This window comes from Neoarius graeffei, chromosome 10 (genome assembly GCF_027579695.1).
Source record: "Neoarius graeffei isolate fNeoGra1 chromosome 10, fNeoGra1.pri, whole genome shotgun sequence".
Classification (NCBI taxonomy): Eukaryota; Metazoa; Chordata; class Actinopteri; order Siluriformes; family Ariidae; genus Neoarius; species Neoarius graeffei.
The window spans coordinates 41358035-41373826 of NC_083578.1; the positions used below are offsets into that span (position 1 = coordinate 41358035).

Below are 15792 nucleotides of genomic sequence, written 5' to 3' on the forward strand. Positions count from 1 at the left end.
GTTTGAACTCGTTATCAGTATAAAAGACAGCTGTCCACAACCTCAAACAGTCACGCTCCAAACTCCACTATGGCCAAGACCAAAGAGCTGTCAAAGGACACCAGAAACAAAATTGTAGACCTGCACCAGGCTGGGAAGACTGAATCTGCAATAGGTAAGCAGCTTGGTGTGAAGAAATCAACTGTGGGAGCAATTATTAGAAAATGGAAGACATACAAGACCACTGATAATCTCCCTCGATCTGGGGCTCCACGCAAGATCTCACCCCGTGGGGTCAAAATGATCACAAGAACGGTGAGCAAAAATCCCAGAACCACACGGGGGGACCTAGTGAATGACCTGCAGAGAGCTGGGACCAAAGTAACAAAGGCTACCATCAGTAACACACTACACCGCCAGGGACTCAAATCCTGCAGTGCCTGACGTGTCCCCCTGCTTAAGCCAGTACATGTCCAGGCCCATCTGAAGTTTGCTAGAGAGCATTTGGATGATCCAGAAGAGGCTTGGGAGAATGTCATATGGTCAGATGAAACCAAAATAGAACTTTTTGGTAAAAACTCAACTTGTCGTGTTTGGAGGAGAAAGAATGCTGAGTTGCATCCAAAGAACACCATACCTACTGTGAAGCATGGGGGTGGAAACATCATGCTTTGGGGCTGTTTTTCTGCAAAGGGACCAGGACGACTGATCCGTGTAAAGGAAAGAATGAATGGGGCCATGTATCGTGAGATTTTGAGTGAAAACCTCCTTCCATCAGCAAGGGCATTGAAGATGAAACGTGGCTGGGTCTTTTCAGCATGACAATGATCCCAAACACACCGCCCAGGCAACGGAGTGGCTTCGTAAGAAGCATTTCAAAGTCCCGGAGTGGCCTAGCCAGTCTCCAGATCTCAACCCCATAGAAAATCTTTGGAGGGAGTTGAAAGTCCGTGTTGCCCAGCGACAGCCCCAAAACATCACTGCTCTAGAGGAGATCTGCATGGAGGAATGGGCCAAAATACCAGCAACAGTGTGTGAAAACCTTGTGAAGACTTACAGAAAACGTTTGACCTCTGTCATTGCCAACAAAGGGTATATAACAAAGTACTGAGATAAACTTTTGTTATTGACCAAATACTTATTTTCCACCATAATTTGCAAATAAATTCTTTAAAAATCAGACAATGTGATTTTTCTGGATTTTTTTCCCTCATTTTGTCTCTCATAGTTGAGGTATACCTATGATGAAAATTACAGGCCTCTCTCATCTTTTTAAGTGGGAGAACTTGCACAATTGCTGACTGACTAAATACTTTTTTGCCCCACTGTACATGCATGTATTTTCACTGATAAAACGTAAAAGGCTAATTAAATAATCAAATGAACTAAGACAATCACATTCTGAAGCAAATTAAATAACCTTATACCGGTAACTTAAATACAAGTTATATGTATTAATCTAAATGCAGGTAAACGTGTTTTATATCCAAATGAGAGTTGGAGCTTACCCGTCTTTTTTCTCGCTTCTTGAAGGCCGATCTTGTGGCCGATAGTTTTGAAACAATCTGACTTTCAGTTGTTCATTTAGTTCTCCGTTCATTCACTTCTTCCACGTAAGGGTGAGATACTGCTGCTGAGGCAAGCATATCCAGTGGAAAAAAAAATAAAAAAATCAGACGGCTGGTCCACTCATTCTCCATTTTCTCCATACCGAGTACTCCGCCATTACTGCTCGGCTCAGGCAATTCCTAAAACCTGGGACGGGACGGAACGTCACCGGTTTTAGCAACAACCCTTGGCTCACACTCTGGGAGAACTGGTGCAACTGAACTTACTTTCCTTTATTAAAAAAAACCCCCAAAAACACCACCACCACACAAAAAACCCCAACTTTCCTTTTCTTGTAGTTTTCCTTTAATTGTCGGTATTGTACCCTCTTTCAATACAGGCTTATCGCCAAATGTTCCTCAACAGATCAGAGGGTTCGTACGAGTCCTCAGTAAAATGTGCAGAGCAGAGGAGAGACCACTTCGTAGGTGCCCAATGTGCCTGTGAACTTCTCGCAAAACGCATCCAAATCTTTGCAGTTTGAACATTCTTGGGCCATGAATGCAATGTAAACCCATCTTCTGTCGTGTTGCTGCACTGGCCAGCAAAACATCTACGTGGTATGGCGATAAATTAGCTCAAAATGCAGGATCGGAGTTGCAGTCAGCTCTGTGTTTTAGTATAGCGGAAATGGTGAGACCGATAGACTTCCTGTTGTGATGTTATGGACGTCAAGGTCATTCACTCAGACCACTACCTATATAAATCATTTTAATCGTAAAAATTACTATATTAGATTTATTGTTAATGCTTAAAACTATTCCTGTGCCATTCTTGAGGTCTCAAGGCATTTATAAATGAAAGTGAGGCCAGGGGTCTGCGTATATGCTTTAAAGTCATCAACCCCTTCGATTGTGGAGCCATCTGAAGAAAGCAGCAGATCGTGTGAAGAAGGATTCAGATGCATATATTTCGTCTTTGGGGCACAGACCGATATCCTGACAAGCATTCTCCACCCTGATAAGTAGGTCCTGTGCGGCTTTGAGTGAGTCCTCAAGAAGTGCTATGTCATCTGTATAGTCAAGGTCAGAAGGTCAGACAGAACTTCCACAGGATGGCGACGACTACAATGGTGACGAAGAGTAAGTCCATCTAGATCGCGGATTGAAGATCTTAAGGCATAGTTAAGACATATGATGAGCAAAAATGGTGCAAGTGGATCACCTTGTATGACACCTGTATCTATCTACTTAAGTATGTTGTTCTCTGTCCCTAATGGCCCTTTTCCACTACCCTTTTTCAGCTCACTTCAGCTCGCTTCAGCTCACTTCAGCCCGACACGGCTCGCGTTTCGACTACCAAAAACCAGCACGACTCAGCTCGTTTCAGCCCCGCTTAGCCCCTAAAACTCGCACCGTTTTGGAGTGGGGCTGAAGCGAGCCAAACCGTGCTGACTGAGGTTGGGGGCGTGAGCAGACACTCCCCTGTGCACTGATTGGTGAGGAGGAGTGTCCTCACATGCCCACACACGCCCCGCGAGCGCGCTGGGATCTGTAAACACCGCAAACCCGGAAGAATAATAATTACGAATTACGAGAATTATGAAGCCTTATGCGCCTCGCCTCATCTATACGCTCTTGCCAGTATCTGTCCGCGTTGTCGGTGACAACAAGCCACAGCACCGAGACCAGCAACACTAACGACTCCATGTCCTCCATGTTTATTGTTTACTTTTCGGGTCGTGAGACTACCGCTTAAAAGCTCACTGAATCAGTGACATACAGAGCATCGTGGACGAGTTCGCGGAGCGCAAGGCTCGCCCTTCAAATAATGCGCGCAGTAGGCTATTGATGTTTTATTATGAGCCATGTACAGTATGTCGCCGAATGTTTTTTTGTTTGAGTTACATGTTCGTTTGAAGGACTTAATGTACAAAATAACATAGTTGCACCCCGTAGTGTTGAAATTGGTAAACACAGTGCATTCAGTGAGGTTTGCACCGCCCTCCTTTTATTTCTGACTCTTCCTGTCACCACTCTGAGCGCTCATTCGTATGCCCTTCAAATAATGTGCGCAGTATAGGCTATTGATGTTTTATTATGAGCCATGTACAGTATCCTAATGTTTTTTGTTTCTGAGTTACATGTTCGTTTGAAGGACTTGATGTACTAAATAACATAGTTGCACCCGGTAGTGTTGAAATTGGTAAACACTGCAGTTGCGGACATTTTGTAGCCTAAAATGATGTTATGATAAGCTTTAATAAAATGCCCGGTCATTTGCCCCGCCCCCGGCCCGGCTCTGACTTGTTCCGCCACTGTCACTGATGTCACTGTTTGCGCTGCTTAACGACATCACGTGACGTCCACCCACTTTCGCTAACTCCACCCAATGTGTCCACCCACTTCCAGCCAGCACGGTTCAGCGCGGTTGTAGTCGAAATGCAACTTCAATAGCCCCGCTCAGCTCGACTCAGCTCGACTCGGCACGGCACGGCTCAGCCGCGTTTGTAGTGGAAAAGCGGCATTAGATAGCTGTTGAACCCGTGAAGAGCCCTGTCAGAGGTGCCCAAGCTTTGCAGTTTACTAAGTAGTGTTGAATGAGACAGACTGTCAAAAGCCTTGCTCAGGTCAATAAGCACCATCACAGTTATTTGCTTACTGTCCGTGGCTTGGAAAATATGGTCGGTAACTAACAAACTCAACAATTCAGTTGAATGAAGTTTCCAATTGCCACTCTGATGTGGTGAGAGACAATTATTCCGGTTCAGGTAATCATCGAATTGATGCATGGCAATCCGCTCAGCAACTTTGGAAAGGACTGGTAATAAGGAAATAGGCCGGTTGTTACCTGGTACTTCATGGTCTCCATCCTTGAGGTGAGGAACCACTTCACTCCTTTTCCAGGCCAGCGGAAAGGTGGAACTTGAAAACAAATGGTTGATAATATCGATTAATGTAGGCAAAATGTGATCAAGACAGTCCTTAACTACTGAAATGGGCACTTTGTCATACCCCGGGGACTTGTTTGATGGCATGGTCATAATCGCCTCTCGTACATGCGCACTAGAGACAGGTTTAAATTCAAACAGGTCGTCGTCAGCAACAACAGTGGAGAGGGACAGGGGACACACATCATCCAACCCTTGTGAAGTCGTTAATTCTGCAGATTTTGTTGCAGCGACTATTCCGGTTGAGACGAAAAACTTATTAAATTCATTTGCCAAGATGCTAGTGTCCTTGGTGTAGTGAAGTCTTTGGCTTGACTTTGCTGGTAAGATGCTGCATATTATTTTCCACATGGCACTACTGTTTCCTTTGTTTATCATCACTCGCTGATTGAAATAATCCCATTCAGTTTCCCTGAATGGCTTCTTGATATCCTGTCGTAATTTTGTGAATGCCTCCCAGTTCTCCTGGGATCCGCTTTATCGTGCCTTCTTGTGGAGCTGGTTCCTTGATCTTATAAGGTCCTTAATTTCCGCAGTGATAGCTGGATTTGACTTGCACTTTAATTTCACCGTTTTTATTGATGCACGACAACTAAAGCAGGTCATGAACAAATCACTGAATGCATCCAATTTATCGTCAGTAGATTCCATTAGGTTCACTGTGTCCCAAGGGCTATGGGCGGTGTCACTGGCAAACTGGTCAGCGGTATACCTTTTATAGCTCCGAGTTGTGACGTAGAGGGGAGATTGCTTTGAGACTTTCAGGTCCAAAGTAACATACCATCAATGATCATTTCTTAGTGTAAGTTCCCTCCACATCACTAGATTTAACTAGTTGCCGATTCGATACCATGATGATGTCCAGGAGGCTGCATGAGGTCTTTGTAACTTGCGCAGGTTTTTCAATTAATTGCGTAGCATTTACAGATTCACAAAAGGAAAGCAATGCATCCCCCTTAGGATTCTTAGTCAACAGGTTGCAGTTTACATCGCTGGTGAGGACAATATCCTTGTTAAGAGACAAGGCTTGAACGTATTTTGGCATGAGCTCGTTTTCAAGACAAGAAAGGCTGGTTTCTGGGGGCCTATAGACAATGCATACCAAAAATGATCGTAATTTCTTACTCTGCACTTGTATCCAGAGCTGATGGAGTCCAGATTCTTCTATGTCCGTAAGATCCTTTTGAACCTTGCATTTAAGCCCATGCTTAACATATGCACAAACTCCACCGCCAGGTTTTCCTGGACGATCTAATCTAAAGATTTGATAACCATCAATCTCAACACTGGCGTTGGTCATTGTTGAGTTTAACCAAGTTTCCGAGAATGCATAGATGTCACAGTTTTTCTCTAATGCCATTTCTTTAATCTCTTGAAAATGCTGCCTGTTTTCAAAGACTCTGTGTTGAGATGAGCGATTTTAAAATACTTGTTTTGGGTTGCATGCATTGATGGTTGTACGCCAGTCAATTGAACAACAGTGCGTCTCACTTTAGCATGACCAAGTGAGACAAATTTATCTCTCTCTGGTCGGTTTCCTAAACAAACAGGAATCGATTTTCTGGGCTCGCATTCCGGGCCAGGAAGAGGATAGACATATCCACTTAATATAATACAAAGTTCCATATACTGTAGTTAAAAGTCGCATAAGAATTTGAATAATAGGAGACTCGACTCTTTAGCCATTTCCTACATGTTGTGGTGAATTTGTATACAGTAGAAGTCACGGTGAATTTACATACGGTGAAGGTCGCAGTAAATTTGCATACGACAAACATCGCATTTGAATTTAGATGATGGGAAACTCGACTCTTTAGCCATTTCTTACGCATTAGGGTGAAATTTTCAAAACCTTTAGTTGTGCCTGATACACCCGTGGTAATGTTGATCTTGCGTATTCCGGAAATCCCGGACGTTTTGCCGAGGCGTAGATTGAGCGAGGTTTCACCAAGGAGTAGAACGCCGTTTTCGCAACAATAATTGAATAAAACCAAGGAGAAATTAAATTTCCAGAATGCAAAAATATCCCAACAACCAGTAGACTGTTCATGTATGATGAATAAGGGGCTTTGAAGGAATAAGTAGACTAAAACTGTGGACGCTGTGATCACTCAGATAACAGGATAACTGTTGTGAGGAGCACAACAAGAAACAATTACAGTTTTAAGGTTGCCTTTGAATGTTGCTACAATTATGCATTCATCATGCTTTTTAACAGATGTTAAAAATGGCAGTAATCTGGAATTGATGGAAATGCCAACCCTTTGGACAGATGTGCCTGCTTCATTTCGGGTGCCAGAAGCTGTGAACAGTGTTGTAGATCCGAGGTTACGAGCAACTATTTCAGGGTCAGAATTTGTATGAACAAATCAATGCTCCTGAATACAAGACACTGCTATATTATAATCATAAGTTTGCTGAGCTCTACTCGTGATGTTTGGAGAGTTCTGCAGTTCAGTGTTGATACTTTGAAGAAGTGAGATGGTCTAGATAGGCCTTCTTTCAGTCTGGAGTCTGGCCTTCCTGGAAGATTTGGGCAAAACTCATCATTACTTGCTGGGGTTGCAATGTCTGACTGTGGAAATTGCTGGTGATCAAGGGCTTTAACCTTGGAGCTGTAAGTGAACTTCATCGTGTTTTTTTCTATTAGTTCCGGATAGACTGGTAATATGCGGTGCACCACACCTGCATATAGCAGTAGTTACCTAAACTGGGAGACCCTGACAGTTGACCACAATGGTTCTTCCCCTCAGTGTCATGTCCCATCTACCGCTGTCTTTTAAGATCTTCCGCTAAAGTGCACATCCACCTTGCTGCATCCCAAGGCTAAACCAGGGCCCTGTCAGCCAGTCCAAGTTCAACATCAGCCTGCCCGCCATGGGTGGCCCTACCAGACTACTTGACAATATTCTCCCCGTCAACCACAAGGACAGGCCTGAGCAGGGGAAAAGTCTTTCATCCAAAGGTATAGCCTGATGAGGCAATCCTGGGCTGTTGCCACTCAAGTATGGATCAGGGTTGGGTTATAAAAAAAATCTCAAACTTTGACTAACCCAGGGAGCACCGTTAAATCCATTCGAGCAAAATGGAAAGAATATGGCACCACTACAAACCTGACAAGATAAGGCCACCCACCAAAACTCACAGACCAGGCAAGGAGGGCATTAATCAGAGATGCAACAAAGACACCAAAGATAGCACTGAAGGAGCTGCAAAGATCCACAGCGGAGACGGAAGTATCTGTCCATAGGATCACTTTAACTCTTTACCATTTAAAGCAGATGCTAGAGTCACCCTTGTATATGTATATACTGTTTACTCTTAGAACATATTTACAAGAAAAAAAAAGTCTAAAGACAAGGTTTTGGACCAGGCGTCATATGTCATCATTATGGGATATACACGGGGTCGTCATATGTCGTCATTAAGGGGTAAAGAGTTAAGACGTACACTCCACACAGTGGGGCTTTATGGAAGAGTGGCCAGAAAAAAAAGTCATTGCTTAAGAAAACATGTTTGAAGTTTGCCCAACAGCATGTGGTAGACTCCTCAAACACATGGAAGATGATTCTCAGGTCAGATGAGACTAAAACTGATCTTTTGGCCATCATGGGAAATGCCATGTGTGGCGGAAACCCTGAGAACACCATTCCTACAGTGAAGCATGGTGGTGGCAGCATTATGCTGTGGGGATATTTTTCATCTGCAGGGACAGGAAAGCTGGTCAGGACTGAAGGAAAGATAAATGGCATTAAATACAGGGCAATTCTGGAAGAAAACCTGTTTGAGTCAGAGATTTGATACTGGGATGAAGGTTCACATTCCAGCAGGACATGACCCTAAACATACTGCTAAAGCTACACTGGTGTGGTTTAAAGCAGGGGTTACCAACCTTTTCTGCTTCAAGGCCCACCCTATTCATACTTGTAATGAGTCGGGGCCCATTAAAAAAGTTCACCAATTATTTTGGCTCATTTATTCTATTAGAATCTAATAATCTATTGTAAAGTGTATTAATGGGATGTAACATCACTCCCTGTTACAGATGGGAGCCCAGGAATTAAATAAATGCAATAAAAATAAACTGTTTTTAATTGTAGGTATTGTATTTAAAACTGTATGGATGTGCCGTAAGCCAACATAAAACCATGCATGCAGGGCATTCCCAGCCAAAAGGGATTAATGATCCAAAAGTGGAGTCTGGTCCATTAACATACCGTAAAATACCAAATAATAGCCGAGTTCCAATTAACCGCCGAGTTCCCTTTAACGGCCGGGTGTACGCGTGTGTTGTGACAAATAAAGGCCGGTTCCGAATACTCGCCGGGGTCTAAAAAAAAAAAGCGTCCGAACGTTCTATCTAGAATCTTGAGGCCCAGCACTTTTCTGGTTTTCTGGTGTTTAAACGATTTTGCATTGCATAGTTTTCTACCGAAACAATATGAATGAATGAATGAATGAAATTATTTCTATAATACTGTTTACAACATTTTGTTACGTGATAATAAACATGCCATTTCAATGTTTGGTCTACCGTAATATTTCTTGAGGAATGCAACTCCGTAACTTTTAACAGATGTCTTAGCCACCCCTTTGGGTATACCCAACGAAAGCCAGCGTGTGTGGTGACATTGAGGACTGCGGGTTTCCAAGGTTGGACTGCTGCTTCTGTTAAACGACCCAAATTGCCGAATGCATGCGTCAAAGCACACACTGAGTTTTATTAAAGACCTTATACCATTTCACTTGCCCTTACCCATTTGGATCTGGAAGACGCTTTACAAAAAAGGTGAGAGCGTTCTAACATGCATTTCAGTCTGCTCGCGGCCAATCTAATCCAAGGGGCCTTTTCAACAAGTAATCTGTCGTGCAAGTTGGGCAGAAGCACGCGTCAGGCAGGCAACATGTAGGCCTACAAGTCAGTAACCTATTCAACTAACTTTCATCTGAACTTTAAGTTTTCTACGGGGTCGAGCCACCGTACCAACTCACTCGGGGAATAGGCTCATATCGGCCAAATAGGGAGACGTCTTGGAGAGAAACGTGAGAATGCAAGATGACAGTATGTAGCCACTGCAGGTCACTTATTTTTCAGCATAAGAAAAAACCCTTTGGTTTGACACTTCGCACCCTAATTATGTTGCTTCAACGTCGCGCCCTCCATGCAATTTCAGATTGACAGACATCGCGAAGCGCAAAGGGTGGAGGCTGCATGGGTGAGGGTGATAGCAAGTGACCATAACTTTGCAGAGTAATTAAATCACAGTGCTGCGCACAGACAATGGTGTGGTTTCTTGATTATTTTGTAAAGCATGCGCTTAACTAGTCATTAACAGGAAAAGGTGTGTGATTTATCCTTTATCCACCCTGACTGTGCCATGCGAAGATGCATTCTGCGTCTTCAAAATTCCCCGAAGTCGGCACCGTGCTATCTGTAATCTAACTCTAAACAAACTAAGTTATACTGGTTAAAAGTAGGCCTATCTGAGAATGATTTTTTTCCCCGTTTTGAGGTAGATTTTGGGGAAGGTGTTTGTGAAGAAGGAATTAATCGCCTGTTCCAAATAGCCGCCTAGTCTCTAATACGCGCCGGGTCTCTTACGTGATTGAGACAAATAATCGCCCGGGCTATTATTTGGTATTTTACGGTAAGAACTTATTGCCATGTTTGTGTACAGCAAACAAGCAAGTTATTAAAACCAAGAAGTATACTCAAAAGAAGTGGATATAGAAACCACTCAATGGGATAGATCCTTACATGCTAACAAAGAAGGATTTTTCTTATGAAAGAAAAATTTACTAGCTAAATTTGACAGTAGAATAAATTTTGATCCTATTGTAGTCATAACTAAATACAAAGACAATAGTTATGCATGCTATTAACTTAATGTGAAAATAATTAACAAATAATTATTTTTATTTATTTTTAAAGATTGTGTTTATTTTAGTCTTTTGTATTTGTAATTATTTGCATCTGTACATGCATGACCACACCAGCTCTGCTTACAACTTACTGTGTTTAAATAAAGTTATTCATTAGGAGTTGGAAAATTATCCATCCGTTGAGTTCCCTGACATCTCAAACTACCTGGCGCTGCAGACATCATTCTACATGGACAAACAGGTGAAAACCTGCAAGAGCATAGAGGCGTTCAACTTTTTAACATGTGGCTGCTTTAAAGATCTGGGGATCAAGACACTACAAGATAAATCCTGTATTGTTTTTGCCCAGGTAAGGAGGAATTTCTGGGCTTTGCATGCATCTTTGTGATGGTTGCTAGAAGTTTTAGTATTGGGTGTAAACAAACCACAGCCGCACGATTCTCAATTCTCCCTGTTCTCCTCTTCTAGCAAGCATCACAGATCCATATAATTTACCCAGAAATGTATTTATTTATTCTGCTCACACTCTGTGTGTGTGTGTGTGTGTGTGTGTGTGTGTGTGTGTGTGTGTGTGTGTGTGTGACGTGACAATAATAAAAACTTTTTGTTCGTAATTTACCTACAAATGCATTTATTCCACTTGAAGTGTTCGTCAAACCAGCTACCAGATTTGGGATACTACGACATCCTGAACTATTTAGTATTTGGATTCAAACTTGAAAAACTCACGGCCCACTAGATGGCGCTTCGTGGCCCAGTAATGGGCTGCTGCCCAGTGGTTGAGAAACACTGGTTTAACGGGAAACATTAATTGTCTTGGAATGGCCTAATCAAAGCCCAGACCGCAAACCAATTGAGAATCTGTGGCATAACTTGAAGATTGTTGTACAACAATGCAACCCATCTAACTTGAAGGAGTTGGAGCAGTTTTGCCTTGAAGAATGGGCAAAAATCCCAGTGGCTAGATGTGCTAAGCTAATAGCGGCATACCCCAAGAGACTTGCAGCTGTAATTGCAGCAAAAGGTAGCTCGGGGGGGGGGACACACATGCACACTCCAGATTTCTGTTTTTTCATCTTAATTATTGTTTGTGTCACAATAAAACAACAATTTGCACCTTTAAAATGGTAGGCATGTTGTGTAAATCAAATGGTGCGAACCCCCAAAAAATCCATTTTAATTCCAGCTTGTAATATGACAACACAGGACAAACACAAAGTGGGATGAATACTTTTGAAAGACAATGTAAGCTCAGTGACACCCATGATCATGCAGTGCAACATCAACACTCCAATTATGCTCTCTTGAACGCCTAGTCATGGATGAGTGTGGCATGGATGCCATGGCCAAATATTTAGAGAAGCAGCTTTGGGACCAAAAGGTTGCCAATTTGAGTCTGTGGACAAGCAGGAATGGCTAAAGTGCCCTTCAGCAAGGCACCTAACCCTTAACTACTCCCCAGGCTGCTCTGAGTATGTTGTATGTCGCTCTGGATAAGAGTGTCTGCTAAATGCCAGTAATGTAATGCAAGTCCAATCAAGATGAAAAGGATGCCTGCTTTCCTATTGCTCTACTCTAGAGCCCTAACAAAAACAATTTTGATGTTATGATACAACAGGTGTTAGCAAATTTGTAAAGCACTTTCTTGGGGGACACAAGAAGGTTGGTTATCCTGGAGAGCTGCAAACAGTTATGCATTCAGCAACCAGTATGCCCATTCTTGGTGTTTTGTGAAACAGGTGATGAATCAATACATTCATGTTTCTTTTTGTACACCTAACCTGTTGTGAGGAGTGGTGGGAGTCGGCCTGTTTTTGAAGAGACCCGTTCAAAGCCTCTGAAGATGGAGGAGGGGGCACAGGAGGAGGGGATGTGTCATCCGGGAGCAGGCTTCCACTACTGGGAAAAGAGTAGGGTGTCTCATCTGGGAGAAACACTGGACACTTTGAGATATGAGCGGTGGATGACTCCAGATCTGCCAGTAACGCGTCTGCATGGAAAAAGATTTTTGAAATCTGATTATTTGCCAAATTTAAATGGAAGCATAAATTGTGAAAAAGTAACTGAAACCACAGAACTTTAGCACACAGTGTGCATATGCACATTTCAGCAACAGGGAGCCAAAGGCACGCTAATTCATGCATCAAAATAGTTCAAAACTGGGTGAAAGACAGCACTCCACCCTGGATGGGGCTAGTTCATTGAAGGGCACCACACACACACACACAAATACACAACCACATCCCTAGGATCAATTTATCTTAGACAATGGTGGTGGCTACTACCATGTTTTTGGGAGATGAGAGGAAACTGCAGAACCTGGAGAAAACCCACACAGAAATGGAGAGAACATACAAACAAACTCTGTACAGACAGTACAGGTAACACACCAGGGACCCTGAAGCTGACAATGCTTTCTGCTGTGCCACCATAACATTATTTGTTCTTTAGAAATTCTATTTCACTCTTTATTGCTGGTTTTTCAACTGCACCATCAGATGGGACTGTTGAACTGCAATTTTTGCCAGCCTTGACCAGTCTCATTATGCATAACACTATATTCCAGACTGTGGTCACAGTGAGTAGTACGCTCATAGAGCAAGCCAGCATTTCTCTCTTCTAAACCTAATTGGCGAAATACACTTTTTTTTTTTTTTTGGTGTTATAACCTCTAGTGCCAATTTGTGTTAACTGAAGCTACCCTCCAAGCAAGGCTTATTTGAAAGTGCCTTGCCTGATCTAGTGTAACAGGCCGATTCAGGCTCTGTGAGTTGCATCAGCGAAATCCAGGTGCAAGTTATTCAGGGATGTGATTTGGGGCTGGTGAAATTATCTGAAAATTTTAGGCGGGGGTCTGGGGGCCACAGGCCCCCAGCTGGTCCAGGGCAGCACCCTGGTGGGGGGACAAGGGGGGAAGCCCCCCGAAGCTCCTGGGTTTTGGGGTTTTCTGACTTAAAAATTGTACTAAAATGGCAAGCAAAACACACAAGGAAAAAAATTGTCATGATTAACAAATTCAAGCCAATTTAATGGTCAACATGCAACTCTGACACACACGCTCACTCTCTCACACACACACTCTCACACTCACTCACCCCCCCTCCCCCAAAGAACCAGTGCGAGCAGGGCCCGCTAGCCCCGCGCCTCGGGACGTAATTCGCCCCGAGGCGAGCCGCGGCGCTCCACTTAGGTTTCGTTTCTATCCCGGGCTCCAGCCCGACTTTGGACGCTTGTAGCTCAGGCAGGTGAGGTCCCAGTATCCCCAAACATGACAGCCAGAGACCTCTGCCCTCTCCCCAAAGAACGAAATCGCTGAACAAATGTCTCACAGTCTTATGTCCAACGTCTGTAGCAACCTCTTTCTCCAACCATTCCCAGCGGAACTTGTTTTTCATTATTCTGTCGATTTCTTTAACTCGATTTGCATCTTTACGCTCGATCACGGAGGCTGCCATCTTTCAACTCTTTGCTTGACGCGAGCTTATGTACAGCTATCTAACAAGCGCGTTCACTGGTTGTTACAGAGCGATGGGCCAATCACGTACCTCGTTTCATCTCAATGACGTAATTGCGTAAATGACGTAATTACGTCAATGAGATGAAACGAGGTACGTGATTGGCCCATCGCTCTGTAACAACCAATGAACGCGCTCGCTTCAAACAAAGAGTTGAAAGATGGCAGCCTCCGTGATCGAGGCATAAAGATGCAAATCCGAGGCTGCCATCTTTCAAACAAAGTCGGAACGAATAGGATACGAATGTGGATTTGAGGGAAAAATCGGAAACATTTTTTTCCCCAAGTTTTGAGGTGAAAAAAGCGGAATTCCGCGAATTCGCAGAAAAATCACATCCCTGGTTATTTCCATTAATTATTGCCAGAATTTACCAATTGAGATTCTTGCATGTACACACAAAATATATAAGCAACCCTCCTAGTCAAGCAAAGATACACTCAGCAAAACACTATTAGGAACACCTGCTCATTGACGCAATTACCTAAAATCAGCCAATCATGTGGCAGCACTGCATTGCAAAAGATCATGTAGATACAGGCCAGCAGCTTCAGGTAAATGTTCACATCAGCCATCAGAATGGGGAAAAATTCTGATCAGTTGTTTTAACCATGGCATAATTGGCATAACACGATTGGCTTTATGCGCGTGATGTATTGTGACTGATTAGCTGCTGCTGAGCAGGACAATAAGAAAGAGGGAGGGGTGTGAATCCCCTGCTGGGCAAACAATTTACACCTATCCACTAGTCCTTTTTAAATTATACAAAAATGGCTTTCCATTATTCATTCCAAAAAACCCATGGGTTCAAATATATTTGAATACCTATTTTTGCACATTCATTATGTCCACAAGAGTGCACATCAATATAACGGAAGATATTACTTGTGTATTTTTTAACATGAACATCTAAAAGATAAAATATTTATATAAAATATTTCCAGAGCTACACATTACAAAATAAACCAAATAATTACAGAACAGTATGTAGAACAGATGGAAGTGTGACAACAAAAGTTACAGAGCTTTCCCCAGAAAAAATATTGAGTGGTACTACTGACGTGGAGCCCCAGCCCAGAGGGCGCTGAAGGGCCAGCTGCTAGGGGAGGTCTGGGGGCATGCTCTCCCAAAAAATTAAGTTAAAGACTTCAAATGGTGCATTCTGGTAGCATCTAGGGCTGATTTAGGCACAATTCAAGATGATTACATTTGCTTTTTTTTTTTTTACCTTGTCAAAAGATGCAAGGGGAAAAATTTAAAGGGCAAAATTAGATTTGAAATGAAAATTTTATTGCACAACAAAAATGAAGAAAATAAAAACAAAAAATAATAATATTGAACAATATAGTACACCTCTTCATTTTCCAGTTGCAGGATGCCAGGAACAGAATCGAGGTCAAATCATGTAACAGCGCCATCTAGCAACCAGGGCCAAGAATGTGTGGTTGTGAATGGCAATCAGTGCACGCAGCGAAACCATTCATTTTCACTTCTGGGTTGAGTACCAGGATAGTCTTGACCTATACAGTACAATATCTTCCTATTTCTATAATTATTATTGTTTTGAGGGGAGAATTGGTCAGCAGTGTGACTGATGTGAAGAGGGTGTCAGATAGAGTGATAGGCATGAAGTTGGAGATTCAAGGAGTAGTAATCAATGTTGTGTATGCGTATGCCCCACAGGTTGGATGTGAGAATGAAGAGAAAGAGTCTTTCTGGGAAAAGATGGATGAAGTGGTAGAAAGTATACCGAGGGAGGAGAGCATGCTGATAGGAGCAGATTTCAACGAATATGTTGGCGAGAGAAACAGAGGAGATGAGGACGTGATGGGCAGATATGGTGTAAGAGAGAGAAATGTGGAAGGGCAAATGGTGGTTGATTTTTCAGAGGATGAATTTAGCAATAGTCAATACATACTT

General features: G+C 42.9%; 1 protein-coding gene across 2 annotated transcripts in view; it reads right to left on the reverse strand.

Annotated features, from left to right (window-relative positions):
• pxnb (paxillin b) overlaps nt 1-15792 on the reverse strand; it is a 202400-nt gene that overhangs the window by 19235 nt on the left and 167373 nt on the right. Inside the window, exons 1-2 of one of the 2 annotated variants that reach the window (XM_060931791.1) lie at nt 12142-12199; nt 4378-4451 (exon numbers count right to left, since the gene is read on the reverse strand). In XM_060931791.1, the coding sequence (XP_060787774.1) occupies nt 4378-4398 (21 nt within the window). In that variant the 5' untranslated portion in view covers nt 4399-4451; nt 12142-12199. Of the gene's footprint in view, nt 1-4377; nt 4452-12141; nt 12351-15792 lie in introns of those variants that run through there. The other variant, XM_060931790.1, reaches the window with a different exon arrangement.